At 38.5% G+C, this 12,678-nt stretch overlaps 1 protein-coding gene across 5 annotated transcripts in view; it reads left to right on the top strand.

Annotated features, from left to right (window-relative positions):
* The window catches only part of nos1apa (nitric oxide synthase 1 (neuronal) adaptor protein a), a 76,681-nt gene that overhangs the window by 17,847 nt on the left and 46,156 nt on the right, over positions 1-12,678 (top strand). For 4 of the 5 annotated variants that reach the window (XM_081717594.1, XM_026998818.3, XM_026998819.3 and 1 more), the window contains exons 3-4: positions 6,990-7,082; positions 8,233-8,291. In XM_081717594.1, the coding sequence (XP_081573720.1) occupies positions 6,990-7,082; positions 8,233-8,291 (152 nt within the window). Of the gene's footprint in view, positions 1-1,661; positions 1,688-6,989; positions 7,083-8,232; positions 8,292-12,678 lie in introns of those variants that run through there. The other variant, XM_026998820.3, reaches the window with a different exon arrangement.

The following is a 12,678-nucleotide window of genomic DNA, read 5'->3' as shown; positions in this document are numbered from 1 at the left end:
CATGGCGACACAATGTGAGCACACAGGGAAATTCATTAATGTGAGTGAGCTTTGCCCCATTTGAGAGGCAACCAAGTCAATGCACAGGCAATAAGCTGCAGGTAGGCAGTGGCCATTTTGACCCAGTGTATTTACAACATCAAAGTCTTGTTTATTAGGATACTGATCAGACTTGCTCCTAGGCACACATATTGATAAGATTGAAATAATGTCAAAATGTCATTCTTTTTTTTTAATGGACCATGATTCGTCCATTCTAATTGAGAAATATTTTCCTGAAGACTGAAAAAGTCTAAAAGACCAGATCATATGATTTGTTATTTGTGTTTCTGTGCTCTGTCACCACAGATTGTGGCTGGTTGTGGGGCCTGTGATTGGGGGTTGGGGGGGGGGGGTGTATTTAAATCCTGGACCCGTCTCTTTGCAGAGATTCTGTTGTGATGACCATGGAATGTTGTTTATCCCACTGTTCTGACTGAGAAAGGACAGAGCCTTAGCTGTGGAAATGGGAATTGAAGCAATAGATATGTTTAGCTTAGCTGTCATTCATTGTCAGAATGATGCAGGTGGTGTTTTGATTTTATTAGTTACTCTGTGAACATGGAGAAATGGCTCTGATGCCTGGGAGGTGCTCCTCTGTCACTGCTGCCTCAATGGAATAAAGCCTGGAGCCCTTGGACAGACTTGATAATAGAGCAGGCTCTTTCCCTAGTGCCAGTAGAAAGCGTGAGATTGCTGTGGCCATCATGAATCTTGAACGTCTCCTCTAATTAGAAGTGACCCTAAAACTGCCTTCCATAACCCTCCCAGGCCTTTTACTATCATGTTTCTTTTCAACTCTTGTGGAGTCCATAATCTTGCAAAATCTGTGACACCTGACCCCCTGGAGGTTTCATTGAAATAACATTTTATGGAGAGCAGAATTGCAAGTAAGGACAAAAGGAAATTTTCTGTGGTGGTGAGGCTTGGCATTTCTAAAAGTATGACCACTAGTTTATATGTTATCCATAAAACAAAATGTTTGATTTCTTGACCTTGCAAACGCTGTTACGCCCTTTTCTTTTCTTTTTTTTTCATAACTGTTAAAGACTTGAGTTTGTTTATCTTGTTTATTTTATTGTTAATAATAAAATATTTTTGTTTATTAATGGCTAATTGTATTAATTAATTTTGTTTTGTTATATTATTAATGGATATTGATGGTCATTAAAAAGGCTATGATCCCATGTTGAATTTATTTGTAAAGTTAGCAAAGCTAGAAATTCTTTAAAGGAAGCCTTTTTCATTTGAAACACTGTTTTGCAAGTATATGTGACAGAGTATAATGAGTCCCCCTCACACACATACAAACAAATAAAATATTACTGCTCAAACACACCACTGAAAACAAAAAGCAGGTTGTAATGGAGTCTTTTCTGCTTTCTCTCTGTTACCTTCTCCTGCACTTCACTGAAATATTAATGACATTAAATAATAAGGGAGCTCATACATGGTTAGCCATGAATGTTAATTTACAGGCCTACACAATCATTGTAAGATAGTAGGAATGTATGTAGATGTGTAGTAATCTATATATGATGCTTTATAATATAATGCTTTATAACGCTTAGTTAAATTTGTTTCCTCTCTGATCTGACCCTGTTGTAGGTGTGCTGGGGGTATCAAGGGAACTAAAGATTACTGTCAGGTATTTGTAACAAAAACCACTTCAAAGTCAACTGAGCTTATGAGTCATTGTCTGATAAAATGCATATTTTGTCAGACCAAAGGCCAGTGCATTTCTGCTCTAATTGGAATTTGTCACAAGTTTACATTTTGATGAAGTGTATCTCTCCCCACTGAGGAAAGCTGCCAAGCTTTCATCACCATTCGGACTTTCTTCTGTTTTAATTTTGTTTGGGCTAAACAGATGTTATTGAATGTTGTCTTCAAGGAGAGGCAATAAGTGGAGAAAATTTAAAGTGCAAATTTGATCGAAAGATTTTGGTCAGACATATTTTGAAAGTGGAAAGATTCTTAATGTAATTTGTCAAACCATGTGACATTACATTTCATTCCTAAGATGTTTGGTTTTGCCTGTTACACTTGACTTACATTTATTCTCCTCCATGCACCTGATGAAAAGCATGCTTCTCATTATGCTTGCATAAACCATATTGAGATATAGTTTGTGGAGGATTTCATTTGATCGAATGAGTTCAATTTGCAGCAAACTGCTCCCCATTCCTATTGTTCTGCTGGATGTCTTGGGGATAGTTCTGTGGGTCGCTATGGAAACGCCATCCACTATTGTGCCCTTAGTAGCCATGGACACAGAACAAATCTCCCGTCTCTTCAAACCCTATCACATGGCTTCTTTTATTATGCCCCTTGCTCAAGCCTCAGCCAGCTTCATTGGGGAGATCCGCTTCCTTTGTTTTATTGCAACTTAGAAGGTGAAACATTGTCGTGTTGGAAGCCTTCAGCCACTTCACCAGAACTGTAGATTTGGGTGTCTTACAGGGGGTGCTGGCTAATACTGCACAGGCAGGTAGGCAGTGGCCATTTACACCCAATGTATTTGCAACTACAAAGCCTTGCTAGTTAAGAAACTGATCAGTCGCACACTTAATCTCATAGGCATCGCTTAAATCCTGTGACTTGTACACTGTTTGGATTAGTAGAAACCACTAAATATATAAGCAAGATGACATCTGTTGCCGTAAAATATCTAGAAATTATTTTCATCTACCCCTGTGTGATTTCTTAATGCCCTTTGCAACAGTGTGCATAATTGTATAACTGAGCCATGAATGGTTTGATCTTGGCATAATGTATCAGATAATCCAAATCATATTCCAGGGTGACTGGAGGAGTATAAAATGAGACGACCTGTTCCCCAACACCATATTTGTATGTGACTGAGTGTCTTCTAGGCTGATCCTAAATTGGGTTTGTAAATTGGTTAGCATCAGGCTTGGGGCTTCACTGACGCTCTTCGTTGCAGGAGAGCCTCTAAGGTGGCATCCAGCAGCAGTGACTGGGTGTATTGGAATTTGCTATTTTAATTATTGCAGTATTTTTGATGGATTCTATTGAAATTAGACAACCTGTTACCTAATACCATATTTGTATGTGATTGATCTTCTAGGCCGATCCTAAATAGGGCAGGAAATTGTAGTGGTAGCTCAGTAGTTAAGATACTTGACTTTTAATCGGAAGGTTGCTGGTTCAAGCCCCACTACTGCCAAGTTGCCTCTGTTGTACTCAGTCATAATTATAAGTTGCTTTGGATGAAAGCGTCAGCTAAATGCCATAAATGACTCTTTTAGGGTGAATTGGAAATCGAATAAGAGAGTGTGAATTCAAAATCGAATTGTGTTGTTTGTTTTTTTATTTATATATACAGCTCTGGGGAAAAAAATGAGACCACTACAAAATTCAGTTTCTCTAGTTTTACAATTGATGGGTATGTGTTTGACCAGGCTGAGCAGTTTTGTTTTATTCTATAAACTACTGGCAACATTTCTTCCAAATTCCAGTTAAAAATATTGTATTTTAGAGCATGTTTTTTTAATGAAAATGACTAATGGTCAAAATAACAAAACAGTTACAGAAATTTCAGACCACAAATAATGCAAAGAAAACACTCATATTCATTTATAAACAAGACAGTACTGATATTTCAAATTGGGATGAGTCAAGAAATCAATATTTGGTGGAATAACCCTGATTTTTAATCACAGCTTTCATGCGTCTTGACATGCTTTCCACCAGTCTTTCATATTGCTGTTGGGTAACTTTACGGCACTCCTGGTACAGAAATTCCAGGAACTTGGCTTTGGTTGATGGCTTGTGACCATCCATCTTCCTCTTATTCACATTCTAGAGGTTTTCAATGGGGTTCAGGTCTGGAGATTGGCCTAGCCATGATAGGGTCTTGATCTGGTGATCCCTCATCCACACTTTGATTGACCTGGCTGTGTGACATGGAGCATTGACCTGTTGAAAAAAACAATCAGAGTTGGGAAACATTGTCAGAGCAGTTTTCTTCCAGAACAGCTTTTAAGTGGCTTGATTCATGCATCCTTCACAAAGTCAAATCTGCCCGATTTCAGCCTTGCAGAAACACCCCCAGATCATCACCAATCCTGCACCAAATTTCACAGACACTCTGGCTTGTAAGCCTCTCCAGGTCTCTGTCTAACCATTACATGACCAGGTGTTGGACAAAGCTGAAAATTGCATTAATCAGAGAAGATGACCTTACTCCAGTCCTCTGTGGTACAATACTTATGGTCTTTTGCAAACTTCTGTCTGGCTCTTCTTTGCTTCTCATTGATGAAGGGCTTTTTTCTAGCTTTACACAACTTCACCCCTCGCTGTGCAATTCACCCCAGATGCTGCATGCTATTCTTTTTGTAGGTCACTTGATGTCATTTTACGGTTGTTAAGTGACAATCGAATGAGGTGGCGATCATCACGGTCGGTGGAGAGTCGTTTTCGACCTCTGCCAGTAACTTTTGTTGTCCCATGTGTTTGCTGCTTGACCTTGTTCTTATGAACTGTAGTTTTCTAAATTTTCAAGATAGAAGCAACCTGACACTCCCTGTGTCCCTCTGCCATTAAAGCTACAACTGAACCCTTCTTTTCCTCATTAAGAAACTTTCTTTTCAACTCTTTTGGCATGGTCTGTAGCTGTATTTTGACTACACTTACGTTTTGGGTAGACCTAGCACTGCTTTTCCCATCCAACTGGTTCTATTAGAATAGGATTTTGTTAAGGTGATCACCTATTCAGTATCTCATTAAGCAGAATGAGGTGTGTCTGTGAAGGAATTCAACAAACACTTGAATGGAATGTCTGCTGTACATGTGGAGATGCCGATTTAAGAAAAAAATTGGAGTGGTCTCTTATGTTTTCCAGAGCCGCTCTATATATATATATATATATATATATATATATATATATATATATATATATATATATATATATATATATCACTAAACCTCATCAAAGAAATTGGATCAGTGCATTTCCTTTTGAGTTTAAGATGACACAATTATATGGTTGTCCAGCAGTATGATGGTTTTGTGCTAGAATATAATGACAGTGTATAGCTAAAGGTGACTCAGAAAATCAGTTTTACAAGTTGCTGTTGTTAGAACAGGGAAGCCCCAGCCTTTTTATGCTTTCTCTATTTTTGATTTGGTTCCTACTCTTTACTGTGCTTGTGAAGTGGATAGCAGCCTGCCGGTCACCTGGTGTCCACTGCTTCCTAAACCTTTTAGCAAATGGCAGACAGATGTCGGAAGGTTGCTGCGACCTTGCGCGTTAAACTTTGAGTGGAATTCGAGGCAAGTTCTATGCATCTCTTTGTTTGGGTTTGAGAAACTGGGTCTCAGCTTCTTCTAATTTTCATCACATTTTCATCACATAATAATAGTCAGATACTCCTCCCAAGCCAGTGTGCGGGTATATAGCTAAGTTTGCAGGTCTATAGATAAGTTTGCCCTCTGCAAAGTTGTGAGCTGTGCTTGATGTGGTCGGTTGACATGGCCGTGTATTCCTCTCTCAAGCATGAAGCATTAAAGCTCGCTTAGAGATCTGATGTCTTCCATGCTGGCTGTGTTGCCTTACTGACCTGTTGTAGCGGATCTGTAATGTTTTATGGCTACAAGACTAATGCACACTTTAATTCTGTATTCATTTGATACTCTGACTTTACATGCATTAGCTGTTCACATGATGATGACAGTTATAGTCATTTTATTTGATATAATCATATGATAATTTTCTAGAAAATTATTGTATTTACTGGAGAGGGCAAACTACTGGAGTGACCCATTTTCCATTTTTTTTTTAGCTGTGTATTCAGCACCTGCAGAAACAGGGGACTGAAAGAAACACAATTAGGGAAGCACTGTGATGGATAATGGGGCAGACAGGGCTGGAGGCGCAAACAAGCGGTGTTACCAGTCTAATGTTAGTGTTTCAACGCACCTGGCAACAGCACACCCATAGCTAAGTGTGAGCTGTTTGGGCTTGCTGTTGCCCTGTGCATTATGAACATGCAGCCATTGTTTGTTTCACCATGTGTTGAGGCTCGATGTTGAGGGAGTTTCTTTGCTTGTTGTTTGTGTTTATTGTTTTGTTTTTTAAGTGAAAAGGGCTGGGTATGTTCTAGGTAAATTTATTCTATTTGAGGTGCAGCTCATGGAGTCAGGATTTGTCTTTATCTGTAAAAACAAAAAAATGTGCAAAAATAGTGTTGATGTTGAAAGCCACTTCATATTTCTTTCGCTCTTTATTCTATAGACTTCAGTTAGTGCCAAGGGCACTTCTCCTCTTTTAAATCCTATTCAATGTGCAAAATATAAAGTCAGATCTGAAGACCTTAAATTCACTCACTCTCGCACACCCTATTTAACTGTTGTTTAAATGTGCTGGACAGCTTCTTTTTGATTTCCTATTTTTCTTTATGGCTTCTCTGAAGAATTAGTGCCTGTTTTGTAGTTCTAGCGTTACATAACCATCCACAGATCTCTAGACAGTACTGCTGTGTGCAAGCCTCTGATTACACTGTAGAGTGTCAGAGATCCATACTGAAGGGACATTCTGATATAAATATACCTGAGCCATTTGTTCTTCAGGGCCACTCTTTTAAAAATAAATAAATAAATAAATGCCCACCCCGCAGATCATGAGACCTGGCACTTTCAAAGCTGAAGCATCCTGTTTCACGTTTTAATCGCTTAAATGTTAATTACACCTTGGGAAAAGAGCTTGTTATTTGTAAATGCCAGTAAAACATTAGTAGCAACAAAGTGCTGTGCTGATTTTTACAGAGACAAGCTTGTTGGTTTCTCTTGGTGTCAGATTGAAGTTAGGTTAATTAATGTAAGTATATTTATGCCCCAAGGGGATTGGAAAATTAATTGCTTTGTTCTTGTTTTTGTAATTGCTAATTTTCACGGTTTGTTCTTCCTGTTCTTTCCTCTTTGTACAGTATGAATTCAAAGTGAAGAACATCAAGAAGAAAAAAGTCAACATCATGGTGTCTGTGGATGGGGTCAAAGTTGTCCTCCGCAAAAAGAAAAAGGTGATGGGTCCTTTTCACCATTGGTTTTTAGGTTCCATGAGGTCATAGTTTGATAAATGGTTCACCTCCGTGGTTACTTAGAGTATAATGATGAGCTGTCCTGGGAGAATGGTCATGAGCATGACTGGCCTTCTCCATGTAGATCACATTATTTGGAATGATCATAGTGTTTTCCTGCTCGGTGGTTGCACAAGTACAGAATAATTGCAGCTTGGGAACTGTGTGGCGTGGGCTGGTCAGAAGAAGAGCAATCAGCTGTAATTCAGTGAAGCGGGTTAAAGCAGTCAGACCACTGTAATGTGAAAATCAAGCTCTCATAATGCATGTTGGTGAGATGTCACCCTTCACTGAACTGCAAAAAACTATACCTTGGGACATGATCACATCTAAACCAAATCTTTTTGCATTATCCTTTGTAAACAAGTTAACATAAGTGATATCTAGCTAAAGGATCAACTTACAAGAAAGTGCTACACAAGTATGTTTGTATATAGTCTCACTTGCTATAGTCCATATTTGAAGGATGAGTGACCTGGTGACGCTGAACATGGTTTTATGGTTGTCTGTCCAATGAGGCTGGAATAGAGCCTAATGTTTCCAAAAACACAGGCCTACAGTTTGTAAATAATTTTAAATATATTTTCTAAATTAATTCTAAGTGAAAACAGCAGAATTTAAAATATTTCTAGTTCTAATATTTCTAGTTGATGAAAAGCCAGATATATGCTACCATATATCTGGCCATATAATGCTACCATCATATAATTGGTTTGTATGTGAAGCTCTAGTTTGGTGGTTGGGGGGAGGGGGGAATAAGAAATCATACCAAGGCTACAGTTTGCTGGATGGCTAAATGTAGGCTTTGAATCAATAAGAACAGTCCCTGTCTGATAGCTGACTTAATGGCACAATGTGTAGTTGAAATATGTTAAAATGGTGTCCTGGGCTGTATTCATTGCCAATGTGTAATTGCAATGCAAATTTTTGTGGAGACAGTGCAACCCTTTTAATTAAGATCAAAGCAATTGAGTGAATTGTGTATGCAACACAGTGCAAAAAATCAGTTCCCCCAATTATGAATTTTACTTCCTTCAACATTTTATATATACTTATATATAAAATTAAAAAATAATCTTTCTCTTTCCTGTAGAAAAAAGAATGGACGTGGGATGAGAGTAAGATGATGGTGATGCAGGATCCCATTTACAGGTGAGAGCTCCTTGTCTGGGATTACAGCTGCAGTTCAGTGGTAATGGCACGCAGCCATCAGCCTCAGTGGACTCGACATTTCTTTTCAGTTGTGATGGAAATTAGGCAAAGAGACTGTATTGATCTTCAGATTCATGTTTATTTCCGTACTTAGAGCATCTTCAGATCACATTTCTTAGTGGTCTGAAAGTGAGTCTAACAGCAGTCTCACTGCTCAGCATAGACTTATGTAGAGAGAGCAGTGGAGAAGGAGAGAAGGGTGAGGGAGAGAGACAGGGGGGTGGACTGAGCTCTTAGAAACCCCTGCTAGATGTGTCATGGGGTATATAGTATGGAGCATAAGAATTCCTTCATTTGGAATGCTGGGAGATTTGCATTCTGAGTCGGGGCTGCTGCTCTTCAAAATACTTAGGGACTTCATTAAAATCTATTTAATTCCTGGGGTGGGCAGTCTTCTGCAATGGGCCAGTCTGGCTGTAGGTTTTCATTCCAGCCAAGCAGGACCTGACCCACTACCAACTGAAACAGGTAGAATCAGGTATGCTCTTGTGTGCTTAATGAGAAGATACAGTCACACTGGTCACTCTTGCTTTATATAATGGATGGGTGTATGGATGGGTGTATTATTGGTTTAGTTCCAATGTAGTGTTCACAGAGTGCACACATCATAAAGACACATAATTGCACTTCACAACAACCATTTGCCAGAATGTGCCTCTGAATCAGGATAACCTACAAGAGTAGATTCATACTGCTGAAAGACATGGAAGGCTCATAATCCTCTGATAGTTCAGCTCTGATGAAGCTCCAGGCTCCAGTGGTGGTAGCAGGTGGGAGTGGAGTGTATAGGCTTGGCCCCTTGGCGCCTGCAGACATGTGGCTGAGCGTGCATGCTGTCCCCTGGGTTAGCTGTGGAGCTATGTGCTTGGGAGGTGTAAGTAGGCCAGCCCTTCCCCTCTGCCTGCTGTGTGTTTAAAAGCACCACAGCAGGCCTGGCCTCCAGCTCCAAATGCAAAAATTATGCTAGTCTTGTTCATTTGAATGGCTACTTTTGAGATCAGATTATTCAGCATGATTAAGTGATAGCATGTAACAAGCTATCGCGAAATGGTGCACTTTTACTGTGACATGTAAATCAGCTACAGTTATTAACAACAGTTGTTAAAATCAGTGGTCTGAGTACACCATTCTAGATCCACATGTTCACTACATGCCTAATAACAGCTTAAACTACACTTCAGTCACTCATTAATTTCACACATACTGCTCTGTAGCTAATTTGCTCTGTTTCACATCAAACACTCAAAATGAAACACACTTAGATTATATAAACAAAAGTCTGACTATCTGCCATAATCACTGAATGAATGAAAAATTTAATAAATGCCGAGTTAATGTTTCTTTGGGATGATTAAAAACAGTAGACAGCAATTAACTATGTCCTCTTTTATTATGCAAGTGACAGCTGCTTTCTTAAGTAATGTACTTTATATCATTGTATACCTGTGTTATCATTGTATCGATATCAGTGTATCTGTGCTACTAGTCTTATAAACCCACCCTCCTTATGAAGTCCACTGAGTCCAAGAAGGTCTCTGTTTCATCCTCATTTTTTAATGCCAGTTCATATCCAAATATTTAACATGTGTTTTTCAGTATTCCACCAACTCAAGTTTTAAAAATTAATCAGTCCATTATGCTATTCTGTTTTATTTGTAACCATCATGTTTATACCAAATCTTCATATTATTGAATACAGAGCTTCTCAAGGTGAATTGGAGGTTCCATGCAATCTTGGCTGTGGGGCACTGTTTACTCAGTGTCTTTCAGAGCTCTTGTAATATGAGACTGTGGTCAGGGTTTAAATCTGTGGATCAGGAGTGGAACCGAACCTGAAGGATGGCTGCTCACTGCACTACAGAGAAGTCAAGAGCACCACAGAGTCTGGTGGCTGGTAACAGAGTCTGTGGCAAAGACAACTGTTGTTGCCAGCCATCAGTCTTCTCTCCCACATGCGCACACAAGTGCAAACACTTTCCCTCTTCCCTCAGTTTTGTTCAGTAATTGAGAGAACCATGGCATCATCTACATTAATCAGTGCTCCTATCACAGCCTTGGTACCAGACCATGCCACGGCACAGGGTTGCAATGAATTGCTTGTGTTAAAATCCCCATGACCTGTGGGACTGTCTTTAAAGACCACACATGAGTGAGTGACTGGCAGCATGGCATAGAACCCAGGCACCCCAGCCTCATGCTCGAGCTGCTGGGCAGAGCACATGACCGAGGTGGGATGTGGCCTTTTGTCTGGGTCATAAATGAGGACATGATGGGCAGCCCAGCTGGAACACGATCACTTTATCTCTGCTACACAAGACTACTCACAGCTACCTATTGAATGGCACATAGCAAATGAGAATAATTAACAGTTGTGTTTACGTGGTTGTATTTGTGTATTTTAATGAGGTTAATTTTGACTGAGTATCAGAAATTGATGTGGCACTCAAGATTTTTGTGCCAGAGACTATTGTCTGTTATTCATATGCGCATATATGCATATATGCATATAAAAAAAAAAATATATATATATATATATATATATATATATATATATATATATATTTGTCCATGCATGTTGTGCATTACATATGATTGATTCACTTTTCCTCAAGAAAAAGTCACACACTAATAAAGTGCTATATATAATAAAATGCATTAAAAACATTTGCCCCTTTACCAGTAAAGAATGGAATCTGCAGTCATTTGCACTGTGAGTAAAATAAAAACATGAAACTATGCAGAGGCATCTGATGATAATTTTTTGAATGTCGCAAAAGAATGGAATATCATGGAAATGTTAACTACACTTTGCACTGACATAAGGCTACTTTCATTTTAAAACGTGCTCTGCATAGCCCACAGTCTATGCAAAAAAAGTCACAGTTTCACTTTACAACAGTGGATTTGAAAGTGTCTAAATGTAGCAAAATTGTCAGACACTTTAAGCATCAAGCACATGAATTAAGAGAACAACAAGAAACAATCTGTGTTCAAAGTTAAAAAGACACAATTTTGATAAATATAATTCTATTGTGTTGATCTTACATTGATTATACAATTGTGCTCGAAAGTTCATGAACCCTTCAGAAGTTTCTATATAAATATATTATAAATATATAAAAACATACATATATATATATATATATATATATATATATATATATATATATATATATATACACACATATATATATATATATATATATATATATATATATATATATATATATATATATATATATATATATATATATATATATATATATATTCTACATTTTCTGTGTAAATTGGACCTAAAACTGTCATCAGACTCCTAACAGTAGACTCTGTCTTCACAAGGAAAATGATCCAATATTACATATCTATGAGTAGCAAAAGTATTTGAACCTTTGCTTTCAGTATGTGGTGTGACCCCCTTGTGGAGAAATCACTACAACTAATTGTTTCCTGTAATTGTTGACATCTGCAATTGTTGACTAGTCTACTTTGGCTTGGAGGAAAAAAAAAAAAAACAGCTTCAACTCAGTTGTGTTGGTGGGTTTCTTTCCAGGAACTGCTTGCTTTAGGTCCTTCCACAACATATCTATTGGATTAAGGTTTGGTCTTTGACTTAGAATACACAAACATCAGTTCAAAGTGGGATACACTGAAAGTGGTGCAGAATGACCATGCTAAGATCCTGCAGGACTTCTAGATGCAGATAAAATGGTAATGGCTAACCATCCAGACATTGTAGTGACAAAGAGCAGAAGTCGTAGTGATAGATTTAGTAATCCCAAGTAATAGCAACATCAGGAACAAGGAACATGAAAAGCTTGAGAAACACCAAGGGTTGAAAAAAGAGCTAGAAAAGATGTGGAATGTGATGGCAGTGGTTCCTGTGATAATTGGAGCACTAGGGGCTGTGACCTCCAAACTGGGAGAGTGGCTCCAGTAGATCCCTGGAACAACATCTGAGATCTCTGTCCAGAAGAGTGCTGTCCTGGGAATAGTTAAGATACTATGCAGTACCCTTAAACTCTCAGGCCTCTGGTAGAGGACCCAAGCTTGAAACAAAAAGACGAATGGGGAATTTGTGTGTGAGGGGGGCTAATGAGATACTGTATTCATTTACCAATTTGCTTGTCCACTGCATTAATACATGAAATGCCACAATAATCTCTGAGTTGACTAAGTATGTTTTTATCCCTTTGTTAGATAAAAGCAATTTTTGCACTTCTCAAGTACCTGATTACATGCTTCACAGTTTTGCCCATTTAATGGCATTTAATTTGAAGCAATTAATGGCCATTAGAGTGCTTACTTGGTAGATTTGGTGGAAAGGTTC

This window comes from Electrophorus electricus, chromosome 7 (assembly GCF_041902795.1).
Source record: "Electrophorus electricus isolate QZ-2024a chromosome 7, ASM4190279v1, whole genome shotgun sequence".
In the NCBI taxonomy this organism is placed as follows: Eukaryota; Metazoa; Chordata; class Actinopteri; order Gymnotiformes; family Gymnotidae; genus Electrophorus; species Electrophorus electricus.
Note: the sequence above shows the minus strand (reverse complement) of the source record. Positions and strands in the feature narration are given on the sequence as shown.